Source organism: Cryptotermes secundus, unplaced genomic scaffold (assembly GCF_002891405.2).
Source record: "Cryptotermes secundus unplaced genomic scaffold, Csec_1.0 scaffold322, whole genome shotgun sequence".
NCBI classification, from domain to species: Eukaryota; Metazoa; Arthropoda; class Insecta; order Blattodea; family Kalotermitidae; genus Cryptotermes; species Cryptotermes secundus.
In genome coordinates, this window is record NW_019740657.1 from 83,419 (window position 1) to 101,459 (window position 18,041).

Genomic DNA, 18,041 nt, shown 5'->3' on the forward strand with positions numbered 1-18,041 from the left:
AGCTGTAATGGATGTAACAGGTTTTCTCTGTGTATCAGTAGGCAACAGCAGTCAGGCTTCATGACAGTCCAGGTAGCAGACATGCATGTGCATGTGCAGAGGCTGGTTTCAACATTCAAAATGGCAAACATACTTGAATGTACTACCAAAGAACATTGTTCTGTTTTGCAATTTTTGTGGGCAAAAGGACACAGTGTAAAGGATATTCATAAATAGATGTTTCCTGTTTACAGTGGGAAGTGTTTGTTGTGTAACGTGGTTCACAACTGTGTGGCATATGTTTCGCTGATGACGAAGAGGTTTCAACGAAGGTGAGGAAGTGGCTGAGTCAGTAGTCAAAAGACTTCTGTGCTGCGGGTTTTGACGCACTGGTAAAGTGATGAGACAAGCACATCAATGTTGGTGGAGGGTATGTCGAGAAATAAATGTGATTTCCAGGTTCAAGTATCATGTTCTATGTTTTATATTCATTTGTGACCTATTCACTGACTCCCCTTGTAGATGCTTTGTGAATATGTATATTCATGAAGTCCAGCTTCGAATTTCATGGTCATTATCTTCAAAACAGCATGACATATGAAGGAAATATGTGGTGTGGATCACCCAGAGTTGCAGTGTTTACTAAGCCTGAATAGGTTCATCAGATGGACCAGAGAGATTAGACATCCTTTGGGTCTACTTGACAAATTGATACAGGCTCCAAGACATGTATATTTTTATTGGACGTGAGGTTCTCATCACTGAATGTGAATAGTGAGAGCCCCACATTTCAGAGGAACATACTGCTCCAATCTTAGTGTTGAAGGTTAAGCTGAGGAAGAAACCAAGAGTTCGCAGCAGCCCTCTCCATTACAAGGCTTTTGTTCAGTCTGTTTTTATATCTGTTTAATATCACTTTCCTAATTTGGGATCATAGACATATTATCAGTATCAGTAATTATCTGAATGCCCCTCCCCCCAAATGTATGCAGGTTTTCTTAACTATTTCAGTGGTTATTGTTCAGTTTGGGCCAATAATAAATACTTCTGGTAAATTTTCATACGCTGATCACAGTGGCCATGCAACCTTAGGGATGAACCGTTTTTGGCTGCTTGAACATGGATGATGGGTTCAGATCCCACTTGAGGCATGGCTGTCGGTATGCGTTTATTCTATTTGTGTTGTTCCATTTGTAGATGGCAGCCTTGTGACAGGCTGATTCCCTGTCCAAGGAGTCCTATTAACTGTGTATAGATAAAGAACCTGACAAAGAGGCCAAGGTGTACAAGGGCTGTAGAGCCATAGATAGAAATTTTCGTAAGGGTTGTATACTTGCTGGAAATAGTCTAAAAGAATGGAATAATCGATTTGGTATAACTTAACTATGGGATAATAGACAATGTCAGTATCAGATTTCATCAAGATCCATTAATTCAGTTATTACATGCCTAAGATATCATAGATCATAATACAAGTTTTGGATTTAAATCCTTTTGTTGCATGTGTGGAACCCCAAACTGACTGAAATACAATACAATGTTTACTGTCATTTCAGAGGAACATACTGCTTCCATCTACAGAGTAGAAAAATAAGGTATGGATATGGGGAGAGGAGCCCTCAGTTAACCAATCAGAGGGAGTAAGAAGAAGAGGAAAGAAACGGGACTGTGGACCAGACAGAGTTGCAAAAGATATTTTGTAGTTCAATTTTTCACACTAACTGGACATATCTCATAGATACAGTCAGAGAACAAAAACTATATTATTAATTGATTTAGAAGGGCTATACTGTGTTCCTGACATGTTAAGATACACATTGGATAAAACCCAGAATGTGCCCTACTCGTCTCTGATATTCATCTGTAGGCACTGCAAATGAAAATACTAAGAGACTCTTTGATTTTTCACAGAAATTTAGATTTCCTCTGTTTTGTTTATTTCTTGCTGTCACTTTTCCTACACTGTGTATAAGGCATTAGGAATTAACAGTTAATAAAGGGACTAATGGAAATGAGGAAAATGTGTTAAGAATAGCCAATCTCTTTGGGATGTAGACTTGAGTACCTATCATATACAATGCAGCAGGTGTTTGCTTAACTAATGGGTTTCTAGAATTACTAAAAATAATGGGTGGGTTTTAAATATTTGTGTAGCTTGTTAACAGATGATGGAAGGTGTACATGTGAAATTAAATCTAGGATTGCCATGACAAAAAGCTGCATTTAACAAGAATAATCCTTTTACCAGCAAATTGGACTTAAATTTGAGAAAGAAACTAGTGAAATGCTACATTTGGAGCATTGCTTTGTATGGGGCTGAAACTTGGACACTTAGGGCAGTAGATCAGAAACACCTGGAAAGCTTCGAAATGTGGTGTTGGAGAAGGATGGAGAAGATCAGTCGGACCGATTATGTGAGAAATGAAGAACTGTTATTTAAGAGTCAGTGAGCAGAGGAATATCCTACACGAAATAAGAAAACGGAAGGCTAATTGGATTGGTCATATCTTACGCGGTAACTGCCTTCTAAAAGAAGTTATTAAGGGAAAGATAGAGGGGCGGATAGAAGTGACCAGAAGATGAGGAAGAAGACATAAGAAGATGCTGGATGACCTTGGGGACAGAAGAGGATATTTTCATTTGTAGGAGAAAGCTCTAGATCACATCAATTGGAGGAACTGTTTTGGAAGAGACTGTAGACCTGTCACCTTGACAGATTACAGATGAATGAATGAATGGGTGGGTGTGCAAAGTTTAAGAGGGAATCCTACATATGACTTCATGCACTTCACACATGCATAAGTGACACTCTGCTCTCTAATCATCCTAATATTTAATGCTCATATAGCCTTAGATACTGACAGAATCAGGGCACATGGTAGCATGGTTGAGGCGCTATGCTACAAGCCAGAAGGTTAGGGGTTCAAGTCCCAATGAGGTCATTGGATTTTTTTCAACTGACCTAATCCTTCCAGCCACACTATGGCCCTGGGGTCAACTCAGCCTCTAACAGAAATGAGCACCAGGAATATCTTGGGGAGTAAAGGCGCATAGGGCTGACAATCTTGTCGCCCTCTATGAGCTGACTGTGTAAAAAATGTGGGAACCTCAACATCTCACAACCCTATGGGCCTCCATGGCCTGTTACAGAGATACCTTTACTTACTTACTGACAGCATCAGTAAATATACACTTGTAATATCAGAAGTTAAACACACAAAATATTCAGTTTCTTAATGTTTTATATATACATGTACGAGGGTTGGTACTTTAATAGTGGCAACTATTTATTTACAACTGATACAAAATAGATGCATGTTTCGAAGTTTTACTGTCCTTCAGTGTAGTCACCAGCATTGTGTACAGCCCATTGCCAGCGATGTGGAAGTTGCAGGATACCTTTAGCAGTGCCTGTTGTATTGATAGTTTGAATGGAGTGGTCTACTGCATGAAGAATCTCTGGAACAGTTCTGAAGCAAATGCCACGAAGTGGCTCCTTCATCTTAGGAATCAAGTCAAAGTCACAAGGGTTTAAGTCCGGGGAGTATGGTGGATGATACGGCACTTCCCAGCCCCATCGATCGAACACAGCCACAGCTTGCGCAGCATGTGGCCGAGCACTGTCCTGCAAAATGATGGGTAGGTTCTACAGAAAGTGTCGCCACTTCTTTCTCAAAGCTGGTTGCAGGTTGTTCCAAAAATACTGCACACTGATGGTCTGCTGTCGGGGAATGTTATGCGTTAGGATAACACCATCACAGTCGTACACGAGAATCACCATAACTTTCACATTGCTGGGGTTCTGACGAACTTTTGATTTCATGGTGACCCGTAATGACGCCATTTGTTCAATTGGCTTTCATTTTGTACGAGTGCAATTTGGCCCACGTCTCATCCCACTTAATGATATGGCGTATGAAAGCCTCTCCTTCACGCTCATAGCGAGCGCTCCAAGTGGTTACAAGCAGTGTCGTATCATAGCCATTTCTGCATTTCCATCAAATCATGCGGAACCCGTCGTGATGCAATTTTTCTCATGCCCAGGTGTTCCTTCAGAATGTGAAGCACAGTCATATGTGCTAATCCTGTCTCTTGGGCCAGCTGACGAATCGTATGGCGTCAATCACTCTCCAGTAATGCGGAAAGTACATACACTTCTTCACTGATACTAGGACGACCTGGCCAATGCATGTCTGCCACATTTTGGCTTCCCTTGTTGAAGGCTTTTACCCACCTTGCCTCTTGAAGACCTTGATGACACTGTCGTGCTATACGACCTCTGGCACATTCAATCTTTATCCAACTCCATTGTTCCCGTTTCGAAAATATCATGACAACACTACATTAGATCGCCAGCTAACACAAGGCTCCGTTCTCCTCGTCACTGTGCATGCGCGTGATCTGGGAAGGGAGAGTCCATTTGCTCTGAGTTAAGGTAGGTATGTAACTAACGTGTGGTATAAGCAACATTATTTGGTTCCATTGCATGGTGTCTCTACAGCAGTGTTGCCACTATTACAGTTCCAACCCTCATATATATATAAAGGAAAAAATCTTTAAAAAATGACGACTCTGTCAAGGTTCGGCCACACAGGGCACTACATACGCTATGTTCGCTATATGAACAGAAAAATATCTCCCTTTATTGACAATGTGACTGGCCTCACAGACTTCCATATGCTATGTTCCCTATGTTAGCTGCGCTGCAGAGTGTACACAGCGTATGTAGCGAACATAGTGTAGCACTCTTTGTGGCCAAACCTTCATGGCAGTTCCATCATGAGTGATTCCTAAGTAACTAACTTTATGACTTAAAATTTTCCAAGGACTGTACTTGCAGTTTTCTTTCCCAGACCATTATTTGTAGGCATACAGTACATTAACACAATCTCTGGGCCTCTCCCACCTAGGACAGAAGTTAGCTGCATGTGCAGAGACATTCTAATATGTGATCAAAATATACCACCACAATGGACAAATTCCTTTGCAGCTTGCATGCTACCAGTGGGCATACAGCAGTGGCATGAAAACAGATCTAGACATACAACAGACACCAGTGACCGCCATTATGAAAGGTCAAGTTTCTGCAGTAGACACTGGTAACAACTGTGGTGTGATGGAAATGGTCTCCAGCAGACACTGGTAACTGCCGTTGTGGAAGGTATAGGGTCTGCGGCAGACATTTGTAACAATTGTGGTTTGATGGAAATAGTCTCCAGCAGACACTGGTAACTCCCATAGGGTCTGCAGCAGACACTGCTAACAACCATGGTGGAAGGTATGAGGTCTGCATTTGACACCAGTGACCACCACCATGCAAAGTAAAGAATCTCCAGCAGACACTGGTAACCAGCAAGTGACAGAAATGGTCCATAAGCAGAGCCAGTGACCTCCATGGTGTGAGGTAAATGGATCTGCAACATGCACTGCTGGCCGTGACACCGAAAATGCACTTCAGACTATAGGTATAACATGAAAACAAAAAAAGAAATTCCCCACCCCCAAAAGAGTACTTTGAAAACTTGCAATGGAGTTGGGTTTAGAAGGCATGTTGCTGAGAAAGCAAACTCCACTGAAAATAAATATTACAGTTTAATAGACATATCACACATTTATTCTCTTAAGAGATGAAAAACAGTCAGGGGATAGGAAAACAAAAAAATAATGAACTGTGGTATGTAACTCCTTTACAATGAACTTTTTCTCTCTTGGAGTGGTTTTGTATTTATACTGCTGGCATGCAAAGGCACCTACGGAAGGCATTTAAGTCTAACAGTCTAATGACTCAACTAGAATATGAACTACATTCTGCGCGTGAATGAGTAAGCAAGTGAGGATGATGTCAATGATAATAATCAACACACAAACTATAATATGAATACAATGAAGAAGAAAAGACAGGTTTGATAGACAACACATGGCCATAACTGGTAATAAAAATATATATAGCAATACTGCACCAATATTATTTCACATGTTCTGCCAACATTGCTCTCACCACAAAGCAGTAACACAGCGAAGTGGAACCTCCATGGCGTGCAAGTTCTGATGTCCCGTTTCACTGGTGCTAAATTACCAAATACTTATCAGTATTGATTATAATGGTATGTACCTGCTGCTTTAAATCTAAAGCAGGACATGTTTTATGTTAACTCGTCCCAGTCATCCCTGGTTGGGATAAGGCACTGCATGCCCCATAATTCAGTTGTAAGGCTCATTCAGCATCCAAACCAAATTTCCAAAGACATTCGAAACACACCACAGGTAACAATATTAATAAAACCACTGTAAAAACTGAAGGCTCCTACCATATTGCATACACACACTCTTAAATCAAACCTGTCTGCCAACATATAAATTCGGCATAAAATACAGATTGTAAATTGGATTTTGTTTTTCAAGCTGAAGGAACGATTATTCTGGCACATGCTATACACAAATCTAAATTTATACAATGTTTATTAGCGTGTCAGATGGAAGCACATTACAAATTGATTGGAAGCTGCTAGAAAATAAGATAGAAATATCTGACTACATAGCAATATGAGAAGATCTTCCTGTTAAGTTCACTGTGGAATGCAAGAACATACAATGTGGGGGGAAAAGAATTGTTCCCACTGTCCCGTTTGCCCCTTTATATAATCAAAGAAGAAAAAATTATTTTCCATCCATTTTGGATACTCTAGTTAAAATCGGAGAAATTTCATATAAATATAAATAAAGTTTGTAGAGTTCATTTACAGCATGTAATATACGTATAACATGATCAAACAGACCTTTCCGGCAGATACCATAAATGCACAGTGTCATTTTGTTCCTTTGTTATATGGCTTCATAGCAGTGCTGTGCTGTTTAAATAAAAATCACGTAATAGTAGATCTCACTGGTATGATATCATTTGAAATATGATTAAGAAAGAAGCTTTCTGTTAAAACAAACTTGAAGCCAAATGCAGTTAATGCAACAAAATTACCACACACAAAAACCGGGGGCCATTAGACGTTTAAATTATCAGTGTTATATCAGATATGCTTGTGTTTCTTTTTCACAACAGCACCACAGAACTTGTCCGTGAAGCTGAACGTTTTACACGGATATGCACCAAGTACGAAAGACATTAAAAATGGTTCCACAACAAACAAATTATAACATTTTAAGTTAATGATTTTTTCATTTGTGACATCCACATTAAAATTTGTACTTATTCTATTTTCAGTCTATTATTTAAGGAAATAATGAGTTCAAAAATTGAAAATCATACATACAGCACAAGATAAATATTCCTGATGTGTAAATCTGGGCAATTTCTTTGATTAATTAGTATAATTTCCTTATGTTTCGATTCACGAACTTTGTAAGGTTCTTGACAAAAGTTATCCCACTGCTTCTCCCTTGTTAAAATAGTTTTCTTCCATAAATTCAGTTTGCACATTACAACGATCAGGAAAGTGACATCCCACAGCATCACTTCACAAAGCAAATCAAAGAAATATATTACGAAGTTGTTGTACGCCAGCTTGTAAGAGGGCTAAGTTAATATCCCCTCTGGATATAATATTACATCTAGGCAAATAATTTCTCTTATGCTTGTCTGTAACAATTGGTTTGTACCAATCAATGCAACAAATGTTACAGCAAGTACTCGGCCACGATTCTCATCCTGTGCTAAATACAGTATTGACAACTGCAAGCCAACCTGATACAGGGCTACAATTATATATGGTTTACACTGTAGCCTGGAAGACCCTTTAAACAGTTTTGGTCTAGATTCTTATAGTATACAGTAACCAACTTAACCTATGATATTTTCCAGATTAACAAAATAAGGGAGATTATCATGTATGTACCTTTTGAAAATATTAAAATGAAAACCAATAAACAGACCACAGATACTGCTTAAGAATCCTATTCAGTTTTGTCCCCTACAGACAGCAGAACAGCCAATGGGAACAATATTTTACTCAAGTTTCATAAAGACTATAATCCCTCATAACCAGGGCCCAGATTTTGATGACATGTCATCTTTTTTCCTTGTATCCCATTCAATGCCCATAAATATATAAATCCCGGAGATGAGCTGCTGGTTATAGAAATGTAACTCTTATAGGTCAATTTCTATTATTTTTCAACATTTTTAAGTTTTAGGTCATTTTTGGTAAAATTTTGGACTCTTAAAGGTATTTTTTGTCATTTTAGCCATTTTAGGGAATTTTTCTTCACATGTTTTCGGGAATATGAATAATATGCAAGTAAAGTGTTCTTTCTCTTTCTCGTGCCTCTACAAAGGCAGCCTGCAGCTGCAGCCCAAATACCTGCTATCACAGCATGCAATAGTAAGTTGTAATAATGTCCCATCCGTTACGATTGTTTTGCCGAAAGTGTTCGCAATATATACCATAAAACATTTAAGCTGGCAGCAGGGTATGACAGTGGTCACTCACACTGTGGCCCTTTCCAAGTTCTGTGCAAAGGTATTTGCTTAGTTACAAATATTTGTAGTCAGAATCCATTGCTTTTTGTGACATATTGTTGCTCAATAAAACTCCGTTTGTCTTCAGTTCCTCACCCTTGACCACACAGACAAAGATACTGTTGACGAAAGGTTCTCAGCGTGAAAAGTTCAGTTCTGTGTTGCACTAGAGTGATTCATTTTACCATGATACCTAAAGCAAAGCCATCTAAATCGTGTCATTTAAAGCAGATTGTGGCTAGAGATGACATATTTTCAACTGACAGTAACATTTTATACTTTAAGATGTGTGGCACATAATTGGCGGAAGAAAAAAGATTCACGGTAGAACAACATATCGACCGCAACAAGCATATACGAGCAGTGCAAATTTCAAACAAAAAGGAAATGTGCAAATGTTACTGCAAGTGTTCACTGGAAGGTGGAAATAAGACACTGGATTTTTTCACAGATCTGTGTGATGCTCTGGTGTCCGCAAATATTCCATTTTGGACTAACAATGAAAACCTGAAAATTTTTCTGGAAGTGATTTGTGGTTATTCTACCCCAGATGACTCCACTACTTTTCCAAGTGCTACAACAATATCCTGGAAATGATTAGGAATAAAGTGCATGGGAAGATTTTTGTTTCTATTGATGAGATCTGTGGCAGTTTCGCTATGTTTCAAACCTTATCATTGGAACCTTGGAAATTGATGGACCAGGTGAAGTGTTTCTGCTCACGAGTGAGGTGCTAGAATCCGTTAATCATTCCACAATTTGTAAACTCTTTGACAGGTCAATGTTTCTACTGTGGCCAGAGGGTATACGACATGATGTTGTCTTGCTTTCCGTGACTGATGCAGCCCCATATATTTTAAATCAGGCAAGTCAATAAAGTCGTTTTATACAAAATCGGTGCACATCACTTGCCTAGCTCATGCACTGCAGAGAGTGACGGAGAAAGTGAGCTCAAGATTTCCTCAAGTGGATGCTCTCATGTAGAGGATGAAGAAGATTTTCATTAAGGCTCCAGCTCATAAAACACATTTTAAGTCTATGGCTCCTGGTGTTCCACTGCCACCAGAACCCGTCATTACAAGGTGGGGAACATGGATTCATGCTGCAATTTACTATACAGATCATTTTCAGGTAGTGAAAAACATTGTACACTCAATGAAGACGGAGGATGCGAGGGCAATTGAAGCCGCTCAGGAACAGTTCTTGTGCATCAAAATGGAAAGACAGCTGGCCTTCATAAAGGCAAATTTCATTTCCTTCACAGAAGGAATCCAATGTTTGCAGGAGAAAGGAGCAACGCTAGAAGATTCTCTTGTTCTTGTGGAAAAAATAGCCAGTGATTTGGAGAAAGCGTCAGGGGACACTGGTAAAATGGTGTCAAGAAAAATGAAAAGTGTTCTAGATAAAAACTCTGGTTATGAAACATTATGCAGCATTTCTCGAATTCTGACAGGAGAGTCCTTCAGCACTTTAAATCTTGAAGAAGTACTGCTAGTGATTTGGTACACTTCAAGTATGCTCCCACTGTGTCTGCAGATGTGGAAAGGAGTTTCTTCAAGTACAAGAATGTGCTGTCAGACAATAGGCGTTCACTCACCTTCGAGAATGTCCGCATGTTGACTGTCATCTATTGCAACTCTGAATGAGGTGGCACTTAAATATTGGAATATATACCGTATATGTACATTTCATTAGCGTTCCAATGCGGTAGAAAAAATCATAATAAAATGTTTAGCTCCAAATTCAATCATATATTGCTTAATTTTCGACATAAAAACTAGGAAGAACTTAAAAAGAGTAAGGATGAGTTCACAGTGTTAATAAAGGTTAAACATACATTTTAAAACAATTTGTAGATTTTCCATGACACGATACATTTTAGGTTGTTTTTTAACTTTTAGGTAGTTCTTCTGGATTTTTCCTGTCATTTTATAGGTAATTTCTAAAATATTTTACATCATCAAAATCTGGGCCCTGCTCATAACATATTCTTGCTCATCTCTTAATATGAGCCTCAACATGCTGTACTGTACCCATATGCCAAGTCGGCTTCTCAGTTTCCATTACTCATACCAAGTTGATCAAACAGGTAGCCGAACTGTCATAATTTAGCACCAGAAATTGGGAACAAAGCCTACACCGAACCCATTCCCCAGTGACCACAAGGAATAACCATCCAACTGTGTGATCAAAAGAGGGACACTATGTATCGTGCTAAACATTTTCTAAGAATTATACCTAAACGAAGTTTTTTTATAAAATAGCACTTGAAAAAAATCCTACCTGAGTGACTACAGAAAACATTTTTTGTTCCACTTTTATAAATATTGAATTTTATTTTTTTAAATTAAATATATTATATATATATAATCTGACTCTATGTTAATAATAATAATTAATAATAATATAATATCTACTCTCTTTACAACTTATGGTACAAATGCTAGGACAGGCATCTCTGTCAAACACAAAAAATGCTGATCTTGCTGTTCCTTTTAGAAGACTTCACAAAATGTTACATTATTTTACTTTTGTCCCTAAATTCTCCATACAGAGTTTCAACAAAGTTGGTCTCCTTATTAAAAAGTTTTGCTTCATTAAGGCGTTGATGATATTTCTTTTTCTTGAACAACTAAGGACTGTCACGTCCTCGACGGCAACAAAAAAATCCACACACTTATTTTCTATCTTGACACATATGCAGTCCTCATCATCATACAGAAGTCTGCAGACTGTGACCATTCAACCAGCAGGAAGTCCCTTTACGAGGAAACAGAACAAGAAGAGAAAACCTGACAACTAATAAGCAGACGCCAAAATGCAAGACTGTTGAAAGAATAATGACTCTGACGTAATTGGAAACAAAATATTTTAATTCTATTATAGTTTTGCAAACCACAATTCACAACATAATGGTTGTATTTAAGTATAAACCTACATTCCACACTTTGCCTCCATTGGTCCTCACTCAAAATGTGAGCATGTCACCCTGTGTCACTCAAATCTGATATCTTTTAAACAAGAAATCCCACTTCGCCTATAAACATATTACACATTCAATTCTGATATACATATTCACATTGTAAATTAAAACTTATTACGAGGCAGAGTGTAAAACTTCAACATTTCTGAAAGCACTACCACCTGCCAAGACCCAGCTGTCAACTAACAATCGTCATTTGAGTAGTGCCAACGCTCATATATAGTTTCCTGCATGTACTGTATACATGCACTGAGTGCATTAAAAGTCTCCCACTGCATTTCAGCCAGGATTCTTCAGGATACGGCGCTGTCGGAAATCGTAAACACGACGACAGAAGAACACCAGTTCAGAAGCTACACATCCAGGAGGCTGTCTGTTCCCTCGGGGATATCCTTCATGCTGTGGTACCACCAGTCCAGGTTCCTTGATACCCTCCTCCGTTCGACGCACACATTTACGGTACCTGTAACCACATAAACACATAGTAATGTGTGGACAAGAATGGCGACTGGGTATGTATGGTATTTAGAAAGTTAGTAACTTGTAACAAGTCATTTATTCCCCTAAATGAGTCACAAATGTCCCTGTTCTTACTGCATGTTGCAAGCTCATTAATTCTGTCTTCCAGATATTAACCTCCTTTTAATCCTGAAATGCCCACTGGTTTCACATCTTACACTGTTCAGTTTACCTCCAATCATTTCGCTCAGATCCTGAACCACTACAATCTGACTTGTTTCCTTTGGTCCTTCATCAAACTATGCCTGAATAATAACCTCAACTTTACTGAGATGAGATGTTATTTCTCCCCACATCAAATCTCTGCATTGCTCCTTAACTTACCATGACCCATGTCTTGCTCAACTCTGGGGGCATCATGTTCAGAAACAACCTGCAGCTGCCTTCCTGTGCATGTCCCCCTCCCCTTCTTCCTACCTGCTTTTTCCCCACTCCTCATGAAGAGCATTCCTCCAAAATTCATGATCTGGCCTTCGGGACAATAAGTGCCCTGACTGTAGCAAAGTTGATGGACCTCTGGTTGAATGGGAACCTAAATTGGGTTCCGCCTGTTTGCGCTAAATCCTTGTCATGGATATTTTCCCTGGTTTATGCACCTCTGTTGAATCTCCCTGGTTGGTATGCATATTGTTGACTTGAAAGGATTCTGACAATGGTGTATACTGTACTTCTTTTGGCTTATTTTGTACTTCATCCATTGTCTGGTATGTATAAGACAAAAGACCACGACATTTCGGAGACTGGATCTGTCTCCGTCTTCAGGTCTAGCTCTTTCTAACGGGCCCAACTGAGTAGGTTTATCATTTGCCACCCACCTGAAGACGAGAACAGATCCAGTCTCCAAAACGTCGTGATCTTTTGTCTTTCACATACCAGACGATGGATGAAGTCCAAAAGAAGTAATGCATATTGTTGTTTCATTCTGCTTTCGTTTTATATTGTGTTGTTTGTATTATGTTCTTTTTAGGCCTTAATCCCTGTAGTCCACAGCAATGCAGGTTTTGGATCACACCAAAATCAGTGGTCACTTTTGTTCAAACACAATTGCTTACTGCATCCATTACAGCCTCATTATATTTTACTGTACCTACTTGTTTTAAAGTTGGCACTAACTTCGCCGACAAGTGGCGGTCACTCGGTCAGCATAGTTCACTTGCGGACTACAGGACACGGAGTAGCGTGCAGAGCATTGTAATGCATCCCAGTGCTCTCCTGTTTTAATGATGCCTCATACTTACTTATTAATTGCATGCTCAGTGAGCCCCATTTCTACAATACCACTGTCTTTGTTCTCACTTTGCCTGCATGATCTCAAGTAGCTACCAAGGGTCCCCAGGTGGGGTAATGATCTATCCGCTGTCATTTTTTTTACTTAACTCTTCCCCTGGAGAGACCCTGTCTCAAGTACTAGTCTCTCTTCATTATTCCACAATCGCCAGATGATGATTAGTACCACAGTCAGCCCCTCAGAAAGAAGGGGCATCAAGCATACTAGAATGCTATCTCCTCTCTATCAAAATGTGATAAATCTGTGTGTCTTTCTGTCAGGGAGTGTCAAGTGAATTTATGCAGGAATTATGTACTCCTGATAATTACATATTTGGCTATGCCAGAATCCATTACTCTTTTTTTTATTGCTAGTGGGGTGGGACTAAGTCCCTTGCACTGTGGCCACTTCTGGCCTACTGTACCATGCATTACTCTTACTTAGTCCGCATGAACCTGCCCCTTACATTTCCTGTGTCAAACCTCATGTCCATTTTCCTTTGCTTAGGTCAAAGTATTTGCAATGTTTCTAATGTCTGATCTTTAATATGAAGACGCCTGTGTCAGTGATCTTTCAACTTCGCAGTTATACTACGATCAACAGGTGTTACACTAAACATCACAACTGTGTGGTACCTGTTTTGTCTATGTGGTTATCAGTATTTTAATTAGTCCATTCACTCATTACTTCAATATCCTTTCCACCTCATTAGTGATTAAATATCATATCATTCAGTGTCATATACGCTGAGCACATTAATGTGTCATTAAACTAAAAAGTGATAACAATGGGATCAAACTTTTTAAGATCTGTATCTTCATATGTTTCCATGTTTGACACTGTAATCAGCTCATCAGACAGTTCATCTCTACTTGCTGGAAGTACCAATGTCAGATCTTCAACTTAAGTCGCTTCAAACTTAAGCAATATTTTTAGCCACTTTTTCTTTTGTGTATCTTGTATCTGTTTAATGAATTAAGCCCTGTAATGGACTCAGGCATGGATGGTGGGCCATTCTTGCAAGCACTTTGCATGGACTTGGACCATGATGGCCATGTATGTATGTATGTAGTATACATTACCACAATGCAACAAGACTGTTGCTAAGCAGAAATACGCTACACACACTCTCAAGTGGGTTTTGTTTGCAGAGAGTTCAAGTAAATGATATGTAAAGTATATTAGCGGCCGCGCCATAGCTTAAACGGTTAGTCCCTGGCTTCCCACCATGGTGGCCTGGGTTCGATCACGGGTCTGGTCAAGTGGAATCTGTGGTGGACAAAGTGGCACTGGGGCAGGTTTTCTATGAGTACTTCAGTTTCCCCTGCCAATCTTCATTCCACCAATTGCTCCACAATCACTCTCACCTATCATCTGGGGCTGGTACAATAGGCCAGAAGTGGCCGCAGTACAAGGGACTTAGTCCCACCCCACTAGCAATAAAAAAAAGTCTATCAGCCATACCTATCCACATGCACTGTGATATCTTATTCAACATTATCATCCTTCCACAAGGCAAGCTGCTATGCCTCAACATTTGGGCCTCCTGGTTGGATCAAACATTTGTCAGCACAGCAACTTGCCTTGCTGAAAACTGACACCTTGAATCAGAAAACACACTGCATGTTGTTCCTTATAATTTAAGGGACTGTATACTTGAATTCAGTCAAAATAAAATATACTTCATTAAAAATGACATACAGTGCAGTCTCTTTCTGCACAGCAACAGAACACTGGATTAAACACACGTGCCCTTCCTGATCCCACTTTTACACTGTGGAAGTAAAATGATTCCACAGAAGTAAGAAATATACACAAAAATTATAAAAGCTAAAACAACTCCATCCAGTGTGACTATTGAAGTTTTTATTACTTAAATTCTTAACACCCTTACATGTTTCGGTCCTTATAGACCATCATCAGAGGGACATCGATACTGTTTGGAAACCACTATTACAATAGGTGTTCTGAGTGTTAAAATATATACACATACAATGTTTGTAACACACAATAGACACAAAATCCAAAGTTTTCACAACTACAGCGACTGTCTTGGTATACTAAAATTTTTAAAACTTCTGTTATTTAAGTTAGAATTTATAAACCAAATAGATTCGTGTCCTTGCTCTTATCGCCCTTCTTGATGGGGGCCGAACTTGTGCCGCCTGTCTCTCTTGAGAAGAAGGTTCTTTGATATCATCCTGTGTTTGTTCATGGCGCACTGTGTTGTTGTTTTTTTTTAATATACCAAGACAGCCGCTGTAGTTGTGAAAACTTTGGATTTTGTATCTACTGTGCATTACAAACATTTAACGTGTTTATATTTTAACATTCAGAACACCTATTGTAATAGTGGTTTCCAAACAGTATCGATGTCCCTCTGATGATGGTCTATAAGAACCGAAACATGTAAGGGCGTTAAGAATTGAAGTAATAAAAGCTTCAATAGTCACACTGGATGGAGTTGTTTTATGTTTTATAATACTGTTAGTGTGATGGACCAGAATGAAACAAATCAAATACACAAAATGTTAGCCAATCATGGTGTATACATTTAAAACTACTAACATGAAGGAAATAATGATGAGAAACTAATGTACTGCTTAAGGTATCAAACATGCAGAAATGTAAGAAACCTCAACCCAAAGTACGTGACATACCTGCAATACTCATTGAATGTAAGAACATAACATTTGTCCTCAATGCAGGCCACGCTGCTAATGTCCCTGTGTTTTGAGGCGAAAATCTCATCTTCCATGTCTTCCAGTCTGCAGCCATGATCTATGTGTTCTGGACGATAATACCACAGCAAGGATACCATCATTTCTCCTACAAAAAGCAAGACAAAACAGTTATAATTACTCAAAATGCATAAATATTTTAGAAAATGTGGATTTATTAATAGAACTGCCAATTTCTGCAGATAACTGTCAACAACAGTCATAACTATACTCAGGATGAGTGTTTTGTGTTCAACCTGGCAGCTTCCATTTCTTCTACATATATCATTTAATTGATACGTAACATTCAATTCTATTACAATTGTATGATTAGGGTTTATGTCCATTTACTACTACAATAAGACAATGAAAATGTGTACTCCACTGAGTACACATATTGTCAAATGTGCACTCTGCAATTTATCTTAGTCCAGCGATTTTGAAATTCATGTCCTGCAGAAACACTATCACTTTTGAATTATATGCTTCTCTACATCACAAAATATTCTGAACTAAATTCCACACCTTGCTCAGGCAAGGCACATAAGTACATATAATGTCACCTGAAGACAGAACATGAATATTTCCACTTTCTTTGAGTATAGGGGTGATCACCCCATCAACTAACCAGAAAAATAAATGGCATCTCCTAATGCATGACCATGTACAGTGAACAGATAACATTTGTAGGATTTGAGGTTCTCACAGAAGTGGTTATGATGAATTCTGTCCTTGTGATAGAATGCCATGCAGTCAGATGTCAGCCAGTGTTTCAAAAGAACATGTCATCTCCACTGTCAGGGTGAGAGAGTAGGCCAAGCAAGGAACCAACATGAAGTAGACAGCAAGCTGCCTCATTTCTTGCTTGTCTCACACTCTCCAACCCTGAACATGGAGGTGAAATATTCCTTCAAAATGTTGTTCGACTTCCAATGGACCACACAGTGTGATATTCCACACAAATGGGCACTTCATAAAACTTTACTGTGTACTCCTGCACCTGGCGTGGAACATGAACTGTTGTGAAGAGGCGTGCTATGTTGATGGGAATGGTCAAAGAAGATTAATGCTGAACATGCCGTACTTTTGGAGACTGAAATCCGTTTTTGGATTCTTTAAAAAAAAAATATGATCCAGACTTTTTATGCAGTGTGGTTAACTGCAATAAAACTTGGCTGCGTCAATATGAGCCAGAAACCGATCAGCAATCAATGCAGTGTAGATCCAGAGCTAAAGAACACATGAATGTCTAAATGCAAAATCAAGACAATGTCCATCATTTTCCTTCATGTTAATGTTACTGTCATGGCAGAATATGTTTCACCCAGCTGAACTGCAATTCTTCTTGAAATTGCAAGAAAAATTTCAAAGAAAGAGAATGGAGTTGTTGGAGAATGTTGAATTCTACGCCAGGATGACATACAATGCACCATGGTTCAGCAGTTTCGGCAAAAGAAGGAGAAGGGGGGGGGGGGAAGAATAAAAAGATAGTTTCTGTGCTCAATTCCACACCTTACTTACTAGATCTTGCTCCAAATGGCTTCTTCATTTTTCCTAAGCTAAAATAATGTGTTTGAAACATACACATTTGCAGTCCATTGAGGACACAGGAAAAAAGACAAGACCTGCTACATGGGCTGTCGCAGAAGATTTTCAGAAATGCTTACAGGCATGAGACTAATGTAGCTGCCAAAGAGAACCTCCCCAAATGAGATATACCTGGTAAAGTACTTAAACTCTCAATACATTCTTTTACGATAACCGTCTCATTATTTAGTACCCACATCCTGTATTTGGTGCTTAACTTTCCATCTTCCCCTGCTGTAGCACATTGTACCATGTTTTTACACAATTCTACACACATGCATCAATGAAGCTCACCATCATCAGGGTTCTCCCAGAGGGCGGCAACCTTAGCAACAAAAGGCAAGTCCATCTTTCGTGGTCCTGACTTCAGTAAGATGCAGTCACGGGGACGGATCACATCCCCTTCCTCATGACGCATCATAGGGTAGCATTTCCGTATCTTCAGCTCATCATCACTCTATAAACAATAATTGGCAATAATCAACACCTCCAGATCATGACCCTCCACGCAATGCA

At 39.1% G+C, this 18,041-nt stretch overlaps 1 protein-coding gene across 3 annotated transcripts in view; it reads right to left on the bottom strand.

Moving 5' to 3' along the window:
* Positions 1 to 8,435: 8,435 nt before the first annotated feature.
* The window catches only part of LOC111872450, a 735,500-nt gene continuing 725,894 nt past the window's right edge, over positions 8,436 to 18,041 (bottom strand). For all 3 annotated transcript variants that reach the window (XM_023866385.2, XM_023866386.2, XM_023866384.2), the window contains 3 exons: positions 17,820 to 17,982; positions 15,879 to 16,047; positions 8,436 to 11,895 (listed from right to left, as the gene is read on the bottom strand). In XM_023866385.2, the coding sequence (XP_023722153.1) occupies positions 11,712 to 11,895; positions 15,879 to 16,047; positions 17,820 to 17,982 (516 nt within the window). In that variant the 3' untranslated portion in view covers positions 8,436 to 11,711. The remainder of the gene's footprint in view (positions 11,896 to 15,878; positions 16,048 to 17,819; positions 17,983 to 18,041) is intronic.